Raw genomic sequence first — 25,217 nt, 5'->3', positions numbered from 1 at the left:
CAGCAATTATATCAGCCAGTGGTTCAAAGGCAGTTGTCAACTCTTTTGACAAGTTTACATAAACAGCATCGCAGTACTGAAATGCTAAGCTTTAAACTTTAAATGTTTGTTGTTTATACTGCTTTACATTTTAATATGACTCAAATTAAGTATCAAAGATGAATGTGACATTTAGATAAAAATCAGAAAATATTTTTCTTGTAATTCTTGTAAAGTATCAACACATTTACCAAAGTGTGGGGGAGGGGCTGTCAATTCATACTGGACTACAAAAAATACTTTGAACAAAGGCTTGTAATTTAGCTACTTATTTGGTTGCAGCTGTATAACTCCTTAGTATACTGTAAAACAAGACCTGAGACACACACAAATGAGGGCCATTCAAGAAATAAAAGATGCAGTACTGTTACAGAAGGTATACAAGATAGGTTCATAGGTTCATACTAGGCTATCTGCCCGAGGGCATTTATAAGCCTAGCCCATTGTTTTGTGGCTTACGCCACCCCTTTAGTATGGGGAACTGTACCCATTATTTTGCTGTGCCTCTGTCGAGCAGTGACACTGAGGTAATTCCTGGGGTATATCTGCGATCTCCCATCCATTGGTCAAGATTTCTCTTGAACAAGGCCAGCGAGGTGCTCTGCCTCACATGTACCGGGATTTTGTTCCACAGCATAGGGAGTCTTTGGGTGATGAATCTATCCCTCCAGCACGTCCTATTAATAGCCGTGTCGAGGTTTAAGTCTCCCGCCCTTGTGGCTCTGATGGATCTAGATTTTTGAGGTGAAGCATATTCATCAAATCTGGGTTTGACATGGCCTTGTATGTTAGGCAAAGGTCACCTCTGAGCAGATGCAAGCGACTGAATAGAGCTGGAGTTCTTTCAGTCGGGCAGCATAGGACAGATTTTTGAGACCCTTTATCCTTTTGGTGAGGAACTTTTGTGGCCTCTCCAGCTGCTGCAAGTGTCGGGTCAGATACATTCCGAATGGGGCATTGTACTCAATCATTGGTCTGATGAGTGATGAGTAAAGGAGACTATGACCTCCCTTGATCTAGATGAGAATCCCTTCATGATAAGGTGGGCAATGTAGAAGGACTTCCTAACTACTTTAGCTACATGGGTGTCGAATGACAGACTACTATCAACCTGGGTCCCCAGGTCCCTGATAACTTCTTCTGTGCTCAGTGGATTGCCACCTATTTGGTAGCTAGGGGTAACCTTGTTTTTCCCGAAGGGTATGACTATGCATTTTTGGCATTTAACTTTAGGCCGTGGCTCTGGCACCAGTTATCCGCTTCTGTGAGACCCTTCTGAAGGATATCTGTGTCAGATGTGTTTTCTACTATGGCCCAGTTTGCAGTCATCTGCAAACTTTGTCAGCCATAACCCTCCTGTGTTTGCTTGTACTTGGAAAAGTAGATGCCAAACAAGAGTGGGCCCAGGACTGAGCCCTGTGGGACACCACTTGTGACAGGCTTTGAGTCTGACATGGCGCCAGCAACTCTGGCCCTGTGGGTTCTGTCACTCAGCCAGTTTGCAACCCATCTTGTGATGTATGGGTTAACATTTAAGCTGATGAGTTTTTCAATGATACCCGAGTGGGGTATTGTATCGAAGGCCTTAGCCAGATCGAGGTAGGCTGTATGGACTGCCTTTCCCTCATCAATGGCTTTGGTGACTGTTTCCGAAATGTCAACCAAGTTTAAAAGGCATGATCTGCCTTTGACAAAGCCAAACTGGGTTGGATCCAAAGTCTGCAAATTCCCTATGTCTTTATTTATGAGGTCCATTATGATTCTCTCCATGGCTTTGCAGATAAGGCTTGTCAAGCTAATAGGCGGTAATTTCCAGGGTCTGTGGAGGCACCGCCTTTGTGAAGTGGGACCACAGTTGCAGTGCGCCACTCCTGGAGTGCGTATCCAGAGGTAAGACTTTGATTAAACAGCTGTCCTAGCTGTGGGTTTAATTCCTCATTGAGTTCGTGGAGCACACAGCCGGGGACACCATCGGGTCCCATGGATGCTGTGTTTTTGCTTTGGAGAGAGCAGTTCTCACTTGGGCGCTGGAGATGTTTGGGGGCTGCACTCATTTGGTATAGATATCTCTCCTTTTGGGGAGGGGAGAAGTTTGCACTGAACCTGTCAGCCAGTATGTTGGCAATGTCTGTAGGATCAGTAATCTTCACATCATTTTGAACTAGTTCTGAGCATATCTGGGAGTTTCCTCCTAGGTTTCTAACATAGCTAAAGAAGGCCTTATGATTGTCTTTTGAGTCTTTAGCTATTTTTCTCTCGAAATTTGCTTTGGATGATTTTATGAGAGCTCTTAGTTTTTACTTATAGTGATCAAGGGTGTCTTACCTTTTAAGGATTTTGCTCTATCTTGTAGTAGCTTCCTCCTTTTGTTGTAGAGTTTGTTTATGGCTGGGGTCCACCAGACTGGACGCTTGCCTTTGGTACAAAGAGTCTTTGTTTTGCTTGGGATTGCCTTATCCATGCAGTCCTGCAGGTGCTGATAGAAGGCGTTTGTAAGTGATTCAGCGGCTTGAGTATTGTTTTCCATGGCTCGGGGCCTGAAAGGAGACCACACTAGTCTTTAGAAGTGTGAAGTCGGCTTTTGAGAAGTTCTTTACTGTGGTCTTTTATTTCAGGTGGGGTGGGATGAGGACCTCCAGCGAGATTAGTTTGTGATCTGATCTCACCAGTGAGGGGTATACTTCCGGTGTTGAACATTGTGCTCCCATGTTCGTGATGATGAGATCAAGTATGTTATCTCCTCTTGTGGGGATGGTGACTAGTTGTTCCATGGCATTTGAGTTTATGAATTCCAGGAACTTTTGGGCTAGGGTGTTTGGGCTTGAGTAGTGTTCCCAGTCTATATTAGGGTAATTGAAGTCACCTAGTATGATGGTGTTTGGTGATACATTTATCCCCTCTAGTGTTTTCAGGAAGGCCATGTGAGTTTCCTGAGTTTGTGAGGGTGGCCTGTAACATGCTACAATTTGCAGAGCAGTCTTGCCTATGGTTAATTGCACCTGGATGGTCTCCGATGCATCGTGCGTTGCCACCAGTCTTGAGGTGTGGGTGTCCTTGATGAATATGGATACCCCCTCCTTTCTTGGTATTGTCCGGATTTTGGGGCGGAACGCATGATATGAGGTAAAACCTGATAGCGCTGGGGTGCTCTCAGGAGCCTTGAACCAGGTTTCTGTCACAGCACAGACATCGATGTTCTCCATACTGAGAAGGGCCTCGAGTGCGTGCATTTTGAGATTTAGACTTCTGGCATTGAGCAGCATTACCCTTAGTTTTTTCCTTTTTGTGTTCTAGGGTGGTAGGTTTAGAATTTGAGCCTTGCCTAAAAAGGCACTATGGGGGTGGCAAGAGCCTTTGCCAATATCCGAATCCCAGGGTGACAGGTGCAAGCCGTCCCTTGCGAAGCAGCGTGGCTTGTCCAGCATGTCATCCCAGGCAGACAGATACTGGATCCCCTTTGAATGACACCAGTGTTTAAGCCAATTGTTAAAGCTGATCATCTTATCTCTGTATTGTGGCATCATTCTTGGTGAAGGTAGGATACTGCTCAAGGTCAGGGTCATACCTGCCTGGGCTACATAATCAGAGAGCTCCTCAATGTCTCTTTTCATGTAGTCCAAGGAGGTGCGTCTCAGGTCGTTTACACCAGCGTGGACAATGACTGAGTCATATTTGTACCTGTTGTTGAGAGACCTGAGTGCTTGCGTTATGTGGCGGATTCTAGCACCCGACAGGCAGCTTACTGTGACCTTCTCCTTACTCAGTCTGGTGAGCGGGACATCAGTGTGTCTGACTATGGAGTCACCAATGACTAGTGTGTCTGGCATTGTGTTTGGCCTTAAGGGCTGTGACTGTTTGACACTCTGACTGTGAGGTCTATGTGTTGCGGGTGTTGTGTTCTGAGGTGGTGGTTGTTTGGGTGTCTGCTTTGGTGGCCTCTGCTGTTTTGGTAGATTTTGATCAGAGCCTCCAGTATGTCTTTGTGTGTTTATGTGTATGATTTGAGGTTGTAATGGTACTATGTGAGACTGGGTCTATAGTGTGTGTGGTAACCTTCTCCTCCTGACTGGTCTTGCCAGTCCTATGTTGAGAGAGCTCAGCCTCCAGTTTGGCCGTATAGTTGCATCTCTCGCATGTATTTGTGATTTGTGGGAGGAGGAAAGGGTTGTCTGTGTACATGAGGCAATTGAAACATTGCCTCAATATTCCCAGGTTCACCAGCTGAGCAGGAGAGGACACTAGCAACTGATCCTCGACATGCTAGAAGGGTAGACGAAAAACTTAAAAAAAAGATATCGGGGGACGTGGGTGACCGAGAAATGGGGGGTTGCCTTTTTGGGGTACTATCTATGACAAGAGTGCCGTATCAAGGTAATAAGTACTGTAGGAGCAAGTGCTAGGTTTAATAGATAGAGAATAGTCTACTTGGAGTCAAGTAGAGTTGATCTTTTAGTTATAGGATACGCTGATTTGATCAGTAGTATAGTTCGAGGAAGGTAGTTTTAAGGGAAAATTTGAAGAGTGGACTTTAGGTAGCCGAATAGTTTAAACCTGCTTAACCGGCACTGCCCTAGTGTGCAACAGTGGCAGCTCCGCGCTAAATCGCTCTAAATCGGGCTAACGCGCGTTTAGCGCGGTTTATACCAGGGGCTGGAAAAAGCTAGAAACTGGCCCAAAACGACCAATAAACTACTAGTTACTGGCTGAAACCTCACAAAACTGGACAAAAGGCAGCTCAATGCTTCCCACTCCCACTGGTAAGCAAGGTAGCTTCCCTTCCACCAAATAAGGCAAGGAAACAGTACACAGGAACTACAACCAAAGCCCAGGAATCAGCAACTCTGAAACTGGACTAAACTAGTAAAGCAGGAAAGCAAGGTAGCTTCCCTTCCCCCAAATAAGGCAAGGAAACAGTACACAGGAACTACAACCAAAGCCCAGGAATCAGCAACTCTGAAACTGGACTAAACTAGTAAAGCAGGAAAAGCAAGAGATATTTTTTTCTTTTTTTTCTTTTTTTTCACAAAACAGGCAGAAACATGTACAGCAAACACTTATAAATGCTATGAATCAGCTACTACAGCTTACACAGAAGAATTTGCTACAAATACAGTCAAATAGTAACAAACAAGGATTCCAAGTGCAATATTAAGTTAAATGCAGTAAAAACAGCTTCAATGTAACAGAAAGGCAGGCGAAATACAGTTGCTAGGTATTCAGATGTGGAAAGCAACAAAAATATACTTAGTATCAAGAAAAGTCGCTTATTCAGCTCTCTGCAGCCTGGATTACTCTGCTGGCCCACGTGGAGTCTGTGCTGAGTAGGTACAAGCTGAAAGTTTTATACCAGGGGGCTGGAAAAAGCTAGAAACTGGCCCAAAACGACCAATAAACTACTAGTTACTGGCTGAAACCTCACAAAACTGGACAAAAGGCAGCTCAATGCTTCCCACTCCCACTAGTAAGCAAGGTAGCTTCCCTTCCCCCAAATAAGGCAAGGAAACAGTACACAGGAACTACAACCAAAGCCCAGGAATCAGCAACTCTGAAACTGGACTAAACTAGTAAAGCAGGAAAGCAAGGTAGCTTCCTTCCCCAAATAAGGCAAGGAAACAGTACACAGGAACTACAACCAAAGCCCAGGAATCAGCAACTCTGAAACTGGACTAAACTAGTAAAGCAGGAAAAACAAGAGATATTTTTTTATATTTTTTCTTTTTTTTCACAAAACAGGCAGAAACATGTACAGCAAACACTTATAAATGCTATGAATCAGCTACTACAGCTTACACAGAAGAATTTGCTACAAATACAGTCAAATAGTAACAAACAAGGATTCCAAGTGCAATATTAAGTTAAATGCAGTAAAACAGCTTCAATGTAACAGAAAGGCAGGCGAAATACAGTTGCTAGGTAGGCAGATGTGGAAAGCAACAAAAAATATACTTAGTATCAAGAAAAGTCACTTATTCAGCTCTCTGCAGCCTGGATTACTCTGCTGGCCCACGTGGAGTCTGTGCTGAGTAGGTACAAGCTGAAAGTTTTATACCAGGGGGCTGGAAAAAGCTAGAAACTTGCCCAAAACGACCAATAAACTACTAGTTACTGGCTGAAACCTCACAAAACTGGACAAAAGGCAGCTCAATGCTTCCCACTCCCACTGGTAAGCAAGGTAGCTTCCCTTTCCCCAAATAAGGCAAGGAAACAGTACACAGGAACTACAACCAAAGCCCAGGAATCAGCAACTCTGAAACTGGACTAAACTAGTAAAGCAGGAAAGCAAGGTAGCTTCCCTTCCCCCAAATAAGGCAAGGAAACAGTACACAGGAACTACAACCAAAGCCCAGGAATCAGCAACTCTGAAACTGGACTAAACTAGTAAAGCAGGAAAAACAAGAGATATTTTTTCTTTTTTTTCTTTTTTTTCACAAAACAGGCAGAAACATGTACAGCAAACACTTATAAATGCTATGAATCAGCTACTACAGCTTACACAGAAGAATTTGCTACAAACACAGTCAAATAGTAACAAACAAGGATTCCAAGTGCAATATTAAGTTAAATGCAGTAAAAACAGCTTCAATGTAACAGAAAGGCAGGCGAAATACAGTTGCTAGGTATTCAGATGTGGAAAGCAACAAAAAATATACTTAGTATCAAGAAAAGTCGCTTATTCAGCTCTCTGCAGCCTGGATTACTCTGCTGGCCCACGTGGAGTCTGACAATGACTGACACTAATTCCATTATATGTCAATGACATGAGAACACACCACTACTTCTTTACGTCTAGCATGACTCATATAAAGCAGACATGAAAAGGATTGTGGGAAAGAGAAAGGCTTGAAGAAAAACACAATCGTGTTGATATGTCAAGCCCCATTGGTAGCTATTTTTTTGTAAAGATAATACAATTTTATAAGAAGCAGTCAGTGATTTTGAGGTGTTAAATAGCTCAGAAACAGAGTGAAAAAGTAGATTTTTTTAGTGATAAATTGTAGTTAGCATTTAATAAAAGTTATTGCCCACATCCCTACTCAGGAAAAAAAAAAATAAAATGTTTTTCATAGGCACTTCTGTGGACAAATTGCTAAAACACACACATTCTCATTCACAAGTCTTGGTTGAAGAATCCAAGTAGCCCTACTTACCAGAACTGGCTTGTTCTTGACCAAATGCAGGTCCAACATAGTTAATACTTTAACAGTGGTGCTGCTCATTACTCAAGAAAAAACAGTGAAACCAAGGCTGCCCATTTGGGTGACTTGCATTACCTAGGCATGTATACAGTGAACACAGGGATGAAAACATAATATGGAAATCTGTTGCACATTCTCAGATTATTTGAACACACACAAAATGGCAGAAAGCTGTTTGAATGGCTATAATACAGGCTGGAAGATTGGACATATACTAGATTATCATAACCAAGGTTAGCTGGCATGGAGGTGGAAGGAAATGGGAGTTGTGGCTGTGCCTACCCCATTTTAAACTGCAGACGACAGCCTCCAGAAACAGAATAAGCAGCAGAAAAAGAAAAACAGCACAGCAAGCATTCTAAAAGCAGCAAAGAAAGGAGGCAGAACACATAGCACTGCAGTAAATACTTAAGTCAAATAAACAATATACAAATGATCCCCCTGTCATGCAGAATCTGAGTGCCTTGGTTAATTGCCATACGGATAAGCAAGCTTATCAAACAGCCATAAAAAGTATTACAATGTAGGAACAAAATAAAGTAAATGTCAACTTTGTCATGCTCTTTTTACTTATTGATTTATTTATTTAGTTATTTATTTAACATTTGTTTGCCAGGATAGTCCGACTGAACTACAAGTGTCCGTTTTAAGCTGAGTCCTGAGGAGAAAAACTCCATAAGTTTACAGAGAGAAGAAAAATTTACAAAAGAGACATTACAGAGTAGTAGCATACAGATTGTAGACTTGACAGCAATTAGTATACAATAAGAGGATATTACCCCTTTTGGTTGAAATATACACTGAGAGTAGATAAGAACCTGGTGGAGCATTGCAAGATATTTCACAACTGAATAAGAATATATAAATGTTTAAGTTTCCATATATACATTCAAGCAAATATACATGTAAGAGTATATATATATATATATATATATATATATATATATACACACACACACACACACACACACACACACATGTACACACATATATACATATTTTTTAAAACAAACTACAACCACATTAGTGATTATATTCAAAAAGAAAGTAAAAGATGAGATATATGTTAACACTCAAATTATGAGACATTCTTGAGGATAGAAGTGTAATGCAGTGTACTGCATTGGCCAAACCATTGCACCAAGAAGGGCACAGAAGACTGCTTCAGAGATCATCTTCCAAATAAATTTTATGATATTCAGATATCACTGTGCAGTGGCCATCCAGACCTTCCTGCTTCCTGGGACTTGTCCAATAGGTCTTCTATCTGTACCCAGTAGGCTATTCATTCTGCTGAAGTGAGAGCTAGGCATCCCTGAACTAGGCAGGACCCCTAAGGCTCATCTGTTGCTACCCAGGAAGCCTAATTAGTCCATCTGTTCCCTCTCTGATGAGGTTTAATTGGTAGGGAGCAGGCTACCTTCGGATCCAAGGAGCTGCTTACCCATCCCTCTGAAAGGCAGCTTGTGGATTTGCAAGTGTCTTGTCACCAGGAGGAGGCATGCATGCTCTCATACATTCTTCTCTCTATTCTGCTTAGAGGAGTGCTGTCTTAACACAGCAAGCTAACCTAGTCACTACAAATGGGAGATACACCCACCCACAGGTAGGTATTGCAATGCTACAGGCTTAATCACCTACCTATTTGGATGAGTGAGTCAGCATCAGACACTCAAACTCATCCTCACCTGCCCAGTCCTTCCAGTGCCTGTGCTGCCAATTGAATATGGGTCATCTAGGTCGCCATCAATATTTCATCCCTTTATGCCATGAGCAGTGCCCCAAGTACTAAGATTACCCAAATGTGAGAATTTGATCTGATAGGTTATGATGTAATTAATTTTGAATGCTAATTCTTCTCTATTCATTGAGAAGTAAGCAGAAATATCCGGTTATTGTTTGCAACAGTTTCTTCTGCTGATCTCTTCATTGCTTGTTTTCAGGTCTTACATTTAAAAGTATATTTATTTTTCTATCTTATCCACAGTGATGTGATTGTGAGGAAAAGTAAAGATTTCCACCTGAAGAGAGTAGTGCTTATTAGCAGCTTTATATGACTTGGTGTAAACGCATTTGTCAAACACAGCAATAGACTGGAAACCATTTATTTTGTCGAAAATCTAATTTCCTCAAAACTTTTATTTATGGAAGGTTCCCCTTCTTCATTATTGGTGCAACCTTGGAATTGGACATATGAAGTAAGGAGGGGTGAAGGCTTCCCTCCATAAGGGGGAAAGCTGTCAACATTTTTCAAATAAATTAGATTTCTGACGAAATGTAGTAGACCAGCATATCACATAACAAAAAACAACTGGTCTTCTTTGCAGGAGAAGGTAGCACTCCTTACCTTGATACTGGACATCAAATTTTTACCACAAGAAAATTTATATGATAGTCCACTATTTCAATGTATGACAATTATGCTTGCCAACTGTATCGTCACCATTTCTTGTTAGACCTTTCTGACTAATTCAGCCTAGACAAAAATGGACAAGGTGGTCAACTAAACTGATCAGATCAACTCACTACAAGGTATAATTCACAAAATCAAAAGAAAGTGTATAGCAGTGTACTTGTCTGAGTTTTGAGTTTTAAATGAGGAAGTCCAGGGGTGATAATTAATATAGATACTTGCTGATGACACGTGCAGTTTAATTCACTTTTAGGTTATGGTTGAAAGGGGTCTTCTGAACAGACCACCTAAGCGATTATCACATAATATATAAATAAAGAAATCATTAATGCAGGTAATGCAGCTGCTCATATGCTCAAGAGGACATCATCAGACTGTTCAGACACAAGGATATGTAGTAATAGGGTGTGAACATTCAGTGGAGTGGATTTTTCATAGGTAGAATGTCACAGTATTTCATAGGTTAGTACTAAGCTAACTGCCCTCATGAGCCATTTTAAGCTTAGCCAATTGTCCCTTGGGAGACTCGAACTCTGCACCTTGTGTTTATAAAGCAAACACCTTAACCATTAGGCCACCCTCTTAATACTAAATGCTGGTCTTCTTTGACCTATCACAATGCTATAAAATCCTACACCCTCAGTGCAAGCGCTAATATCCCTACTTTTCCACCTATGGTGCATATCCAGGATCAAGCACCTCATTCCTCAAACTGATCTCTAAAGGGAGCCTGAATGAGTTAAACAAACCCTGAGAGAGGAACTACAGAAGATGTAATCCAGAACCCAACAATCCACGGGCCTCACTAGCAGTGCCAGTGCCAAGAAAGATAACAGCAGAATGTTTTGTACAGACTGCAAGAAACTGAATAGTCACAGTAATTCATATTCTCACTTCATGCCCAGGACAGATGAATCATTGAAGCAGTTAGGTAGGACTAAGTGTCTAACAACTACTGACCTGCTCAAGGGGTACTGACATGTACCTTTGACACCTGCAAGGGGGGGGGGGGGGATGTCAGCTTTTACAAACTGTTTTGGGTCATATGAGTTCATAAGAATGCTCTTTGGCATGAAAAATGTCCCAGCATCCTGTCAGAGGTTGGTAGCTTGCATCATAGCCGTGTGCTGGGAACTATACTTGTGGTTACCTGGATGATGCAACAATCTACAACCAGTCTTGGCAGGAACATGCTTACCATGTTAGGAAGGTATTGGGTAGACTAAAAATGGCAGGGTTAACTATTCTAGCAAACAATTGTCAGGCAGGAATGGCAAAACTGTTTTATCTGGATCAAAGAGAAGGTGATGGTGAGACCCAGCCACAGCCTGCCAACTTGTTGACTACTCAGGAAAGTTATAATCCTGTTACTAAGGATGTAAAGTAAGATAGGGTAAGAACTGGGTAAAATAATAGCAGAGTGCAGTATCTCAATATTTTCAGGGTGACTCACGAAAACTTGTTTTAAGTCTAGAAAGGGGAGAAGTGTAAGGTTTCCGTATGACTATGCCACTGTTTCCTGGATTAGAATTTCAGATTGGAACATATATGTTGCACTTAAGCCTTTTTAAACTCGCAGCAGGTAAACAATTTGATCTGCTTCTTCAGTGGCATGAAAAATGCAACTTTGTGACTCAATTTACAACCAGGAACACAAACAAAAATAATGAGAGAAAGACCCAAAACTACCGTAATTCACTTTGAAGTTTGATAGTACAGATTTTGCATCAACATGAATTTTCTGAAGAATGAGAAGTATGAAACTCTAACGAAGCCTATCATTACTGACTGCAGTCGCTTGTCTTTGTTATTGAGCCACTGCGGTCCTCATCCGCATACCTCTCAAGTATACCTCATTACGAGGAACGTACCTCATCTGGAGTCTTAAAAGTTCATGGTCCTCGAAAAAGGGCCTGCCACACATTCAGTTTTAGGAAGTTAACTGATATCTACGGTAAATAGAAATTAATCATATTAATTCATTAAAGACTCTTTTTTATAAGTAAAACCAGCCATCATATGGCTTTCCCAGTTGAAGTTGTTCATAGCAGCGGCATTTACAAATCATAGCAGCAAGGTCAAAAATAAGCACTTTTTAGTTTACAGAATAGATTATCTTCAGACACTACATTTCATATATTCACGTACGCTTAGTGTAATCATTTAATAATGTTTGTACCCTTGGAAAGGTCCAAAGAAAGAGCAACGCTAACTCCGAAGTAACGAGACAACTGCTATGTGATGCTAACACTTAAATCACGCCATTCAAAAACTAAAACTGCAAATTTCATATCTTAAAACGTGTACTATATTACTTTACGTAACTAATATAGACCATCGGCCAACCACATATAGCCACATTTCTGTAAGGACCCGCCTTATCCTCGCTCTCCACCCCCTGAAATGTACACCTAGATTGGCATTGCATTAATTCAATATTTTATCCCGATGAAATCCAAAAGGCATTTGCACAGAAAACTGTCTATGACATTAAAATTGTGTAAACAAATAACTTCAACTAATGCAACAAAACCAAAGACACTTCAACATTCTCATTTTTAGCCCCGCCCCTGAGCCGGAGAATACATATTTCCATCTGCCAGTCTATTTTGGCTGGAACGCTTAACTCTTTTTAGAGGGTAACATATTTAAAATATTCTTCAGTTATTAAACATAATGAGATACTTTCTGATAATCGTACAGTATTTGTATGTTGTTGATTAATTTACTAACATTTTGGGCATAAGTCTTAACATATTAAAAACGAGTCTAAATTATAACTATACCTATGACTAATTCTCCACTGACTGATTTGTCAATGGTGCGTTCCCTGACCCCGGAAGTTCACTTTTACGCCTTGGTGACGGTGTCTGGCTGAGTGTAGTTCATCATGGAAGGTAAGAAGTTTTTATTTTAATGTGGTCAGTTAAGTATGAATCAGTTCGTTTACTTGGTATACGAGAAACAATAGTTCACCCAGCAGTACTGGTTGGTTAGGTGGTTCTGTGTTGTTATTTTGTTTGAGTTGGTGGCAGTAGTCCTTTTCTTCAGGCTTTACCGATTCATTTATAATAGTTATGTCATAGCATGTTTGGATGGAAGCATTTTCTGTTTTAATTACAAAAATGCATTATGCGTTTGGATGTTTAGTTGAAGTATTGCACAAAAAGTATGTTTACATTTTGAAGAAAGAGTACATAATATAGTTGAAATCTTGTTTGGTTTGTGCCCTCTGTCCTGCAAACGTGGCGTTGATTAGTCGAGCATCAGCTCTTTGCTGTTGTAGCCATGACCTAAATTGTGAGAAAAGATTTTGGTATAGCTTTGTTGTGTACGATATTTTGCTTGCAGTTTGCAAGCAGAAGCAGTCAGAGCTTCCAAGGTTGACGATATCTTCACCCCAACCCAGGACCAACTCCATCTGATGTAACCAGCCCAGTAAATAATACCCCCACTAGACTGCAGACCTTTAACAAAACCTCCAACTCTCTCCTGATCTGTCACCTAAATATTAGAAGCCTAAATAATAAGATCCATTACTTGCATGCGCTCATGGCAGTACACTCCCCAGATATACTATGCCTTACTGAAACCTGGCTTAAGCCAACCACCGCTCACAATGAAGTTGTTCCGCCTGGTTACAGTATTTTAAGACTAGACCGCACATCAAGGAAGGGGGTAGCTGTATTATATAAAACTACACTGAATATAACTATTTCAAATTCCCCACAAGCTACTCAAACTGAAAATGCAGAAATACTAATTGCAAAACTACAAATCAACAAACACAAATCTATAAACATTGTCTGCATTTACATTCCACCAGGTAACAACACTAATACCCTTGAGGACATCCTACAGTGGCTGTCCGTAGACTGCCCACGAGAAACCATTATTCTCGGAGATTTTTAATATTGACTGGAATATCTGTTCCTCAGATTTTCCTACCACCCACATAAATTTATATGGTTTCACCTAGGTCATAGCATCCACCACTAGAATTAGTAAGCCGAACAACAAATAAAGCATACTAGACTGGATTCTCATAAGTAACCACCCCCAAATGTATAAAGCAGGCACCCAACCTGAAGAAATCAGTGATCACTTCCTAACTTATATACTCGGGCAAAAAACTGATATCCCTCAAATACCTAGCTTTAGAACTTTTACGAGCAATCAGAGCTTTAATCAAACTGAATTCCAAAAGGAACTTCAGACATGTAACTGTAATTGTTTAAAATTACTCTCATTAGACAAAGCAGTTTCATACTTTAACTCCACATTTCTTACTGTCCTTGATAACCACACACTGACCCGGACAGTCAGATCCAATAAAAAAGTAGCACCATGGCTATCTAAAGAAACAAGACAAAACATTGTAAGTAGAAATAAAGCCTGGACTTCTTGGAGAACCAATAAATCCCTAAAGGACCAACTTATATATAAACAGCTAAGGGGTGATACAAAGAAGTCCATTGTTCTAGAGAAAAAAAAAACTATTACTGCAACCTACAACAAAAACACCAAAATCGACCACAAAAATTTTGCCCCAGTTTAAACAATCTTCTCCACCCAGGACATACTAATACTCATAACCCCATGACTGCCCTCCAGAAATTTTTGCCAACACCTTTAACACTTTCTTTGCAGAAACTGTACAATCCCTTGCCAACCATCTAGTACCCAGTTCACCCCATATCCAACACTCAACCCTCCTTTAACTTTCAACCAGTACCAACATCACTTATCAGACAATTAATTAGGGTGGTGGGTTTCAGTTTTCTATCAGCAAACCTACTCCCCGCTGAATAGCTTCAAAAAGCTGCGGACGTATCAGCATATCCCATTTCAGTATTAATCAACAGAACCATCTCTGAAACATATATCCCCTCCATCTGGAAAATTTCCCACATCATTCCTCTATATAAAAGGGGTGATTCCACTGAACTATCAAACATCCAGTCTATTGCCATTCTGTCCCCTCTGGCTAAAATTATGGAAAAATGTATCCATAACCAACTCTTGCATTACCTTAATCTGAACAATCTCCTAGCCCCTTCTCAGCACGGATTTAGACCCCACCATAGTACAACCTCAGCCCCCTTCTTTCCTTCTCTCAGACAGTAAATCAATATCGTAATAACAAGCTCTCTTCTGCCCTCTTTCTCAACCTGTCCAAGGCGTTTGACATAGTAAATCATCAACTACTCCTATTGATACTAAAAACTCTTGCCATAGATAACCTGGCAATACATTGGTTTCAATCCTATCTAAATGGCAGATAAGCTGTGCTATGGAAGGATAGCATTATCCTCCCAATTGCCAATCACCCTTGGAGTGCTTCATGGGTCTATACTAGGACCTCTTCTATTTTCCATCTTCATTAATGATCTCCATACAGTCCTCCCCAAAGCAACCTGCATTCAGTATGCAGATGACTCTACCCTAATCTGTTACGCCACCTCCCCGATAGACCTACAGACCTTGTCCCAAAATACCTTTAACAAAGTTGAAAGCTGGCTCACTGACCGGTGTCTTCTACTAAATCCAAATAAAACAAAACTGTTACTCTTCTCCCCCACTCGGAAAGTCCTTTTGCCATCATTTACCATAATATCCAACAATGGCACCATAATTTCCCCAGAATTTACTACAAAACTATTGGGTGTAATAGTTGACAATAACCTAAAGTTTAATGCCCACATCAATAGAACCATTAAAACAGAAAATAAGAAACTTGGCTTTTTATATAGGACTAAGCCATTCCTAACCCCAACTGCTAGAACAGTGATTGTCTGTACACACTTACTATCAACCCTTCTTTATGCCTCTTCGATTTATACAAACCTAAGTAAATCTGACCTCAATAAACTTAATAGCTGCTATAATAACATTGCCAGATTTGCCACAGGTTCAGCATATAGAACACACCACTGTCTTAACCTATGGTCTCTAGGCTGGCTAGAGTTACCCTCTCAACTCCAGTATACCCAATTTAACAATTGTTCACAAGTCCTCTATCAGCCTAAAAGCACGTCCATACTCAAAAACATAATCACCCCCTACAATAACTTAAAACACTCCGGTCTTCTGATAAAATGCTAATAAAAACTGTTAAATCCAATAACTCAGCGGGCGAGTCATTTTTTTCCAACTCTGTTGGCAAAATCTGGAACCTATTCCCTGCTGAACTTATGGCAGTCCCCGCCATAACCCAATTTAAAACATCTCTCAAAGCACACCTAAAAACTCATTGGTTGTGCCCCTGTACAAACCTACTCACTATTAACTCTGTATTACTACATTCCCTGGCTACTTGTATAAACTGTCTTATAATAAATTGGATAAAATCAGCTGTCTCACTCTAATGTATTGTACTATTGATTGAAATGCTACCTTGCTCAGCTTTGTACTTCTACAACTGTTTATCTTCTAATATTAGAATTAATAATTGTAAAGTTTTTATGTATGTATTCCAACAAACCTGGAACATGTATCTGTATGTAATTGTATAAAAAAAACTCCAGCTGTTATGTCTTGTGTATCTGTTTATGTGGAGTTTTTCTCCCCGGGCCTCCACTGAAAATGGACCTGAATCCAGTCGGACTTTCCCGGTTAACAAATGTAAAATAAAAATAAATAAATAAATCTTTATTTGACAGCAGAGCCATTTGATAGTTTGCATACTTGATGCTTCTGGAATGTACAAGCTTTACTTAAAGGCATTTAACCTGTGCTCGTTTTCCATCAGTACACCTTTGGTGTGTGTGTGTGTGGGGTGTAATTTCAGACAGTAAATCGAAGTCCTGTCTGCCTTGTATGTGTATGAGGCAATATTGAGTCAAAATGTTGGACACAATAATAATAATATCATTGTAATACCAAAAATGATTATATATATATATATATATATATATATATATATATATGGCAAAATGTAATATTTGTTCTAGTTACTATGTAGGTAAGACAGAAAGATGTTTTAAAAAGAGAATTTATGATCACACCTATAGTATTAGAACAAAAGATACTACAAACGCGTTCTATAGACATATAGTGAGAAGAAAGGAGACCTCCACCAGTTTAAATTTGCCATTTTGGATACAATTAATGTGGACCCTAGAGGAGGTGACAATAAAACTTTATTGAATTATAAGGAGGTTTGGTGGCAGATATACCTGGACGCAACTACCCCCCTGGACTTAACGATTATATCCCAGTTTAACCCATATTGGAGATATTGCAGTAATACTGGGTCATTATAAATTTATATATAAAAATAGTGTAAGATGAATATAGAAAGTTGTCATGAGCATGTGTATTAATTTAAATACCAACTTGAAAACTTCCATAATAGCGAAAAAGTTTTTACATATATAGTTTTTCTGGATTAGTCAGAGAGTACACAGACATATTTTTCATACACTAGTTGTATGATATGTTGTTTGGGACCCATACATTATACACAAGTGGGTGAGGCTTAGAGATTTTCTGTTTTAGTTATTATGTATAGTTTTTATAGTTAACGGTGATGATTTTATATACATTTTTGTATGTATTTTTATGTATTGTTCATACATATATGAAGTACCTAGGTTGCACATTTGTCTACATATTCTACAGTATTCACTGAATTAACAAGATGTAGCCACTTTGTTTTATATGGCTTAGAACGTTGATTAACTTGTGCAGTACAAAGGATACTGTTTCTTTAAATGTCTTTAAAATTTTTTGGTACCAAAAACAGTTTAAAAAGAGTATAAGCTTGAAGTATTGTACAATGAGATGTTCTGATGAAGCCCAAGTGTTTTGGGTGAAAGCGCTTAACGTTTTCACTTTATTCAATGTAATATTTGAAACATTTTTAAATGTTTTAGCTTTGTTACAATAAATCCGTTTTATGCTGGCAAGTGGTGCAGCACTTATTGGTGACTCCGGGCTGTTTGCTGTGTTAATATATAATTATCAATCATGGGATGGGTATGGCCAATCTGTAAGCAAATGGAATAGGTTATTTTGAACACAAAAAGGGAAACTGACTGGGCTTAAAATGACCTGCAAAGGCAGCTGGCCTAGTACTTGCCTAATAAACTAGTATAGTCTTGTATAAATCATTATTTCTGTGGATACCATTTATGTTCCTCTACCTCTACTGACTGCTCCTCATACTAGAACTCAGCATTCTTTTACCATATCTTCCTCACTTTTCCTTACCTCTAATTCTGTTCTCCTTAAGATTAAAATATTCCCTCACATTTCTCTTCACATTAGCACCAGACAAAAGCATCACTTTTATTACTTCTCGCCTCCAATTCTTCTCAATCTACTTTCTGGTGAAGAACACCCCAATCGTGGACCATCCAGTAACTCTATTACCAATCTAAACACTGTATCTGTGCCACATCATTCTCACTCCCCTTCTAAACATTTATCACTTTTTGCACTCAGTGTACACAGCATCATGAATAAAGTAAGTGAATTCCATGCTTGGATGGCTCAGTCCTCTCCCGACATAATAACAGTTACTGAAACTTGGATCAAACCTCACATTTCTGACAAAGAATTTCTTCCCACTGGATGCAACATCCTTCGTCTTGATCAACCTACCAAAAAGGTGGAGGTGTAACCATAATTTACTATGATCTGAAACTTTCTTCTGTATTAAATCCTCCCCCATGTTTCACCCAACGGAACTTCTTACTGCTAACTTTAAACTGAATGACTCTAAAATTCTAATATTAGCTGCATTATGTACAGACCTTGGCAACAATATTCTCATACTTGAACAAATTCTATCCTTGTTCTCCCAAAATGTATCCAATGAAACTGCTCTATTAGGAGATGCCAACATCAGTTGGTTAACTCTTACTTCCATTACATCTACTTCTTCTTTAAACGTTCATGGCTTCACTCAACTAATCTCTACTCCCATTCACTACAACAAACCTTCCAACTCTGTTTCTATCATAGAGTGGATACTTGTATCTAAACTTGACCTATATCACCATCCTAAAATATTACCTGATGCTATCAATGACCATTCACTTATTTGTGTCCAAAGATTTCGCCTTCGTTATCAAAGGCTACATAAATACAAAGACTGCCACAACCTGTCTTTCATCCTGACTTATTCACTTACTTGCTTGCCTCTATAAACTGGTCTTTCCTATTTTACCTTCCCTTAGATGAAACGGTTCAAAGTTTAATTTTCCTTAATATACTCAGTACGCTTGCCCCCCTCAGAACAGTTGGAGTGAACTCTCTATTCTCCCTGGTTAACTCACTCTCTCTTGCATAAAAGAGATAATGCCTGGAAACTGTGGACTAAGACAAAATATCCCCCCCCCCTACAAACCTATAAAGAACTTTGTAAATTAGCTAAGAAACAAGAAAACATTGACAAAAAAAATTTCTCTAACTACTCATCTCAGCAATCCCCAAAACTTTTAGAACACTATCAGTCATATCCTACACCCAGGTAAACCTACAACGCCTAACCCATGTCCTGGGGTTGGGAGGGTGGCCTAATGGCCAAGGTGTTTGCCTTACAAACACAAGATGCAGGGTTTGAGTCTCACAAGGAATAATTGCCTAGGCTTAAAATGGCTCGCAAGGGCAGTTAGCCTAGTACTAATCTATGAACCTAATAATGCCCACCTCGAAACTGCTACCTTACTTAACTCTTATTTTATTAACTCTGTCAGTAATATAACATCATTCTGTAACTCCACTAATCCCACTCTCACCCCTACTCTCCCTAAATATAATGCTTTGTCTCTTAAACCTGTTCCCTGTAGCTACATTAAATACCTACTTCGTAAGCATAAACCATGTTCATCATCTGTTGACAACTTATCTCCATTCTTCCTCAGGCTACCAGCAAACTCCATATCTTATCCCATTTCCATCCTCATTAATCGCACTCTATCTGAATCTACTGTTCCTTCAATCTGGAAACAGTTCTTCACTATTCCTATCGATAAAGGTGCATTTCTACTGAACCATCGTAACTGTCATCCTATAGCTGTTTTGTTCCTTCCCTCTAAGATACTTGAAAAATGTGCACATAGTCCAAGATTTGTTTATCTACTCTCTGAAAATCTACTTATCCCAACCCCTCATGGCTTTTGTCCTCACCACAGTACAACTGCTGCCCTTCTCTTTTACCTACTTTATCTCCATTGTCAGAGATCATAATAAACTTGTCTCCTGTCTCTTTCTTGATCTATCAAATGCTTTTGACACTCTCTGTCATGACATGCTCCTCTCCAAACTCTCTGATCTTAACCTTTCTTCCTCAACCATTTCTTGGTTTGAAAGCTACCTCTCCAACAGACAACAATCTGTCAAATGGCTCTCTTCTCATTCTCCCTTTTTCCCCCTCTGATGACACCCTCTCTGACTTGCTCACCATCACTCAAAATTCCTTCAGTTGAATTGAAAATTGGCTCTTTCATAACCAACTTATTAGTCCAAATAAGATCAAACTCCTATTTCTCCCCAAATCACTCTCAAACTTCAAACCCTCATTCACTAAAATGTCTCTAAACAACACAGTCATAAAAGTTGTAACACATACTAAGCATCTTGGGACAATTATTGGCTATCAACTTAAATTTGATCTCCATGTAAATTACTCTAAAGAAAAAACACCAAAAATTTGGTTTACTCTACAGAAATAAAACGTTCCTAACAAACGACTCTTGTACTTCTCTTGCTTATGCTTATCTTCTCTGTAGTCTCCTCTAGTTTACAAATTTTAACTAACTGGTCTTCTTGCTAAACTTAGTAGCTAGGTTTGCTGCTAATCTTAGCTGTTACTCTCATCACTTTCAGTTTCTCAAGATATTAAATTGATTAGTTCCCTAACCAACAGTACTGTCCACTTCTTGTTATTCATTCCATCCTTTGTAAGTCCTATTTCTGCCCTAGCATCTCTTCTTTTTTTCTCACTCTTACTTCCTAGGTAGAAACCTCAGGAGTGCAACCTCAAGTCAACATGTGTGTGTGTGTGTATAGGTGTATATATATATATATGTGTGTGTGTGTGTGTGTGTGTGTGTGTGTATATATATATATATATATATATATATATATATATATATATATATGTGTGTATATGTGTGTGTGTGTGTGTATGTATGTATGTGTATATATATATAATGTATGTATATGTATCTATGTTGGAATAAGCTTCCTTTGATTATCAGAATAACAACACATGCACAAATTTAAAAAAGCTCTCCAAGAATATCTGCTTAATAGTTGGACATGTCACTGTAATATCACTGTTTGAACCATCTTCTAACTTTTTCTTAAATTTCACTCTCCATTAACTTTTTAACTTCTATCTCTTTACTTCTCTTTTCCTTACTTCCTCCAAGTACCCCTACTTCTGGCTGCTATAATGCATCTCCAGCTCTGATGTTTCTGTTTGTCATGATATTTGTCTTTGTCATACTGTTTCTACTAGACTACATATTTCTATGCCCTTACACTTTCTCTATGAATTTCTTCAAATTCTTTTTTTCCCTCCTCCTTCGTATTTATAATGTGCTTTCTTGTAAAGTTTATATACCTAATTCTAGAAAATTCTGTACAGTGTCAATTCATGGCATTAGTATTTGAGAGTGTTTTTCTGTTGTATTTTTGTACAAATTGTTGCTTGTTTATTGTTGTAAAACTACTATATGTTATTGTGGAGCATTTCTTCCCGAGCCCCCACTGAAAAAGGGCTGTAACTGTTTATTTCACCTTTTGCACAACAATGTTTCCATCTTTTAAATGTCTTTATCTGACTGTATTGTTGTTGTTGTTTGTCATTTTGGCTTTAGTTAGTGGTCGCCACAGCGGAAGTCCGGTCCGCTAATGATTTCATCTGATTGTATTGTATGCTTTCAAATTTTTTTTGTCATTACTGTGTCTTGGGTATATCGACCAATTTATCACCTAGTTAACAATTCAAATGAAATAAATAAAATGGCTCTTGATGAAGTGATAGTGAATGCTTCTTATATTGACCTGGATCAACAACTGCGTTGTAAAGTAACATCATTATTGGATTTTGCCCTCCTTGATAATACACCATTGCATTTTGTTTGCTGCTGATGCTGCCATCTTTGTGCCCATGGTGGTCCACTTCAGGTGTTTCCAAGTCCTGCTGTTTTGCTATTACTAACACTCTAACCAGCTGATACTTCACACCATCATTGTTGGAGCACTAGTGAACTTTGCTTTGGTCTCAGGTGACTCCTTTCTGCCACTCTGTTTCTTAGATTCTTTCCTCCCCTCCATCTTACCCTGCAACACCTGTCTTTGTATCATTAGCAGATATGTTGACTCTTTCCTTGGATCTGGTTATTTTATTTAATTATTTTAGCAAGTAAGTGAGATAGCTAGTCTTTAAACTCTCTTTTTCTGGTATGATTGGGCCAGAAGACAGACCATCAATAAATCAAGTACAGGATTGAAGGGCATAACAAAAGTTATGCTGTTTAGCAGAACAGGACAGTTCTGTTACTTGTTACGGAAAAAGTTGTGGTATTCTGAAACACTGTGTCATAAAAAGTTCTACAAATAATTTTTTTTTTTTTTTTTTACATTTTTGGGTGTGTAGGTTATATCAGTTACAGACTGCAACCATTATAATTTAGTGTTGAAGACTTTTTGCATAAGGGTATCATCATAAGGCCATGAAGGTATATATTCCTTCAGCAATAATTCTTGTAAAAAAGTTGTTTGATTTACAAGTCACATACAATAGTTGCTTGTTGTAAATTGTGGCTAACCACTAGAACTGTGGTAGTCTGTAAGGTACTTGTTTTGTTTTTAACATTAAATTTTACTAGATTTATGCAGTTTCCACTTAGTGCAAAGACTGTAATTGTGATCACTGGAACAGCAATTTAAGTGTAGGTAAGAGACTGTATGCCAATTCTCAAATTGCAATATATTTGTGTATTCTTCCTACTGTGTGTACAGGTCCTTTAAGTTGCAGGGCTGTGTGGAGTGCAGCCCCATTACATTGGAGAGGGTGGAGAGTGGACACCTTTTAAAAGTGTAGCAAGAAGTTGTATAGTTCACTGTTTTTCTTTAATTCAAATCTTCAATGTGTTGTGATCAGCAGTATTGGGTCTCATACTGCCCTTTCAATAAGGACCCCATTTTTAAGGTGTCCTGGAAAATTTTTCTATCTGGCCATACTATTTTATTGAAGGCTGTGTGATGGCCTCTCTACCCTGGGCCAGTAATCGAGGAGTCTCGATCCTCACCACTGACACTGGTGAGAGACAGCCACCAAAACAGGACTGGGTTTACACAGTATTTTTCAGATGCTGCTGTCTGCATCAAGCACAGTTTCCCCTAAGAGCACACAGAGAACACGCTCCATACTTGGTACTGAACTCTGTCTCTCGAGATTCCAAACAAGACTCACTTTGGAGCACTGTGTCCCAGTTCCAAGTAGCTGACACACCCACACCTGGGTGTTTGATTTTCTCACACACACACACACACACACACACACACACACACACACACACACACCTGGGAAAGGCTGGCGCAGATTTACTAGCTGTCCTCCCCCCTGCCCAAACTATGAGGTAAACCCGCTGCCACCAGTCAGCCACCCTAAGACTCTTACAAGGGTATCCAACTATACTGAGTAAAATCAATACTAATGTAAATGGTAGATTGTAATCAAAGTAGCAAGGCTGTTCTTAGCGGCCAGGGCATCACTAAAATAAGGACAAGTACTCTCAAGACATTGAGTATTCTCTAAAAGACCAGCCACGATGAAAGGTATAAAAATTCTTCTTCTTAAATACAGTTCAGACAGCAATAGACCTCAAATGTTTTATATTACTCTTAAAAACTTGTATTTGTTGATACTGCCTTTAAAGGTTCTGATAGGGCATGTTACTCTAATTTTTTTTTTTGTTTACGTAAGATTTACTATTTATTATGTTATACCTTTCTTGCACGCTGTTATTTTCTTGAAAATATGTTATAACTTGTTTACTTGTTGATTGTATGATTGTTTAAATGTATAAGGAGCTTTTCTCCCCTGGCATCCATTGAAAATAGGCTCTCTTTGGCCCAATGGACTTTCCCGGTAAACAAACTGTAAATAAAATAAATAAAAATATTTGATGATAAATAAAATAGAAAACATGATGATAGTAAACATCTTAAGTACAATAAACACCAGCATTCGAATCACAGGAGAAATAAAAATAACGCAGCTAGACAGATTCACACATATGCAGAAAAACAATACTTAAATTATCTCACTGTATTTCCTGACTATCTACCTTCGCGGAGGCTCTCAATAAAAATCTGCTCAAGCAACAGAGACCTCCAAAGCAGAAATGCATTCAACCTCCTGCCCCCAACACAACCCAAATGACACATAGCCCACAAACTCAGTGTGCCACTCAACCACAGCCCATAAGGCATAACAACATACCCAACACTCTAGTCATAGTGTGACTCTATAGTCAGGCACAATGATGTTCCACTCGCCAGGCTAAACAAGGAGAAAGTTACTGTCGGCTGCCTGTCGGGTGCCAGGATCCACCACATAACGCACATACTCAGGTCACTCCACAGCAAGTACAAATATGACTCTGTCATTGTCCATGTTAGTGTGAATGACCTGAGACATACCTCCCTGGACTACATGAAAAGAAACATGGAGGAGCTCTCCGATCTTGTAGCCCAGGCAAGTATGACCCTAGCTCTGAGTAGCTTCCTGCCATCACCCAGAATGATACCACAGTACAAGGACAAAATGATTGACTTCAACAGTTGGCTAAGCTTCTGATGTCATTCTAAGGGGATCCAGTATCTGTCTGCCTGGGATGACATGATCAATAGACCACGATGCTTTGCCAGAGATGGCCTGCACCTGTCTTTCCTTGGGTTTGCGGCTACTGGCTAAGGCTGTTGCCGCCCCTATAGTGCCTTTTTTAGGCATGGTTCAAATGACAAATTCACCACCGTAACAGGTACAAGCAAGCAAAATCTGAGGGTAATGCTACTCAATGCTAGAAGTCTAAACCTCAAAATGCATTCACTCTAGGCACTCCTTAAAATGGAGAACATCGACATCTGTGCAGTGACAGAGACCTGGTTCATGGCTCCAGAGAGCACCCCTGCATTACCAGGCTATAATTCATACCACACCTTTCGGCCACCTAACCTGGACCGAAATACTAAAGGTGGAGGCGTGTCCATATTAATTAAGGATGTCCACACCTCCAGGCTAGTTGCTCATCATAATGCATCCGAGATTATCCAAGTGCAGCTAACTTTGCGCAAGACCGCAATCCAAATTTTAACTTGCTACAGATCCCCCACAATGACCCAAAATTCCCACTCCTCATTTCTTGATAGACTGGAAAATATTAGGGTACAACCCAACACCCTAATAATGGGCGATTTTAACTACCCTACCATTAACTGGGAAAACTACTCATGTACCAACTCTTTTGCTCAACGTTTTCTGGAATTCATAAATTCCAACGCCTTGGATCAACTTATCCACAACCCCACCAGGGGCAGCAATA

General features: G+C 39.5%; 1 protein-coding gene across 2 annotated transcripts in view; it reads left to right on the top strand.

The window, feature by feature from the left end:
- Positions 1-12,427: 12,427 nt before the first annotated feature.
- Positions 12,428-25,217, top strand: part of RPN2 (ribophorin II) — a gene marked incomplete in the record, with an annotated part of 690,715 nt that continues 677,925 nt past the window's right edge. For both annotated transcript variants that reach the window (XM_044090218.1, XM_044090217.1), the window contains 1 exon segment: positions 12,428-12,545. In XM_044090218.1, coding sequence (XP_043946153.1) covers positions 12,539-12,545 — 7 coding nt within the window.

Source organism: Protopterus annectens, chromosome 12.part0 (genome assembly GCF_019279795.1).
Source record: "Protopterus annectens isolate FY-2018-M chromosome 12.part0, PAN1.0, whole genome shotgun sequence".
Lineage (NCBI taxonomy): Eukaryota > Metazoa > Chordata > Ceratodontiformes > Protopteridae > Protopterus > Protopterus annectens.
This window is presented reverse-complemented; position numbering and strand designations above follow the sequence as displayed.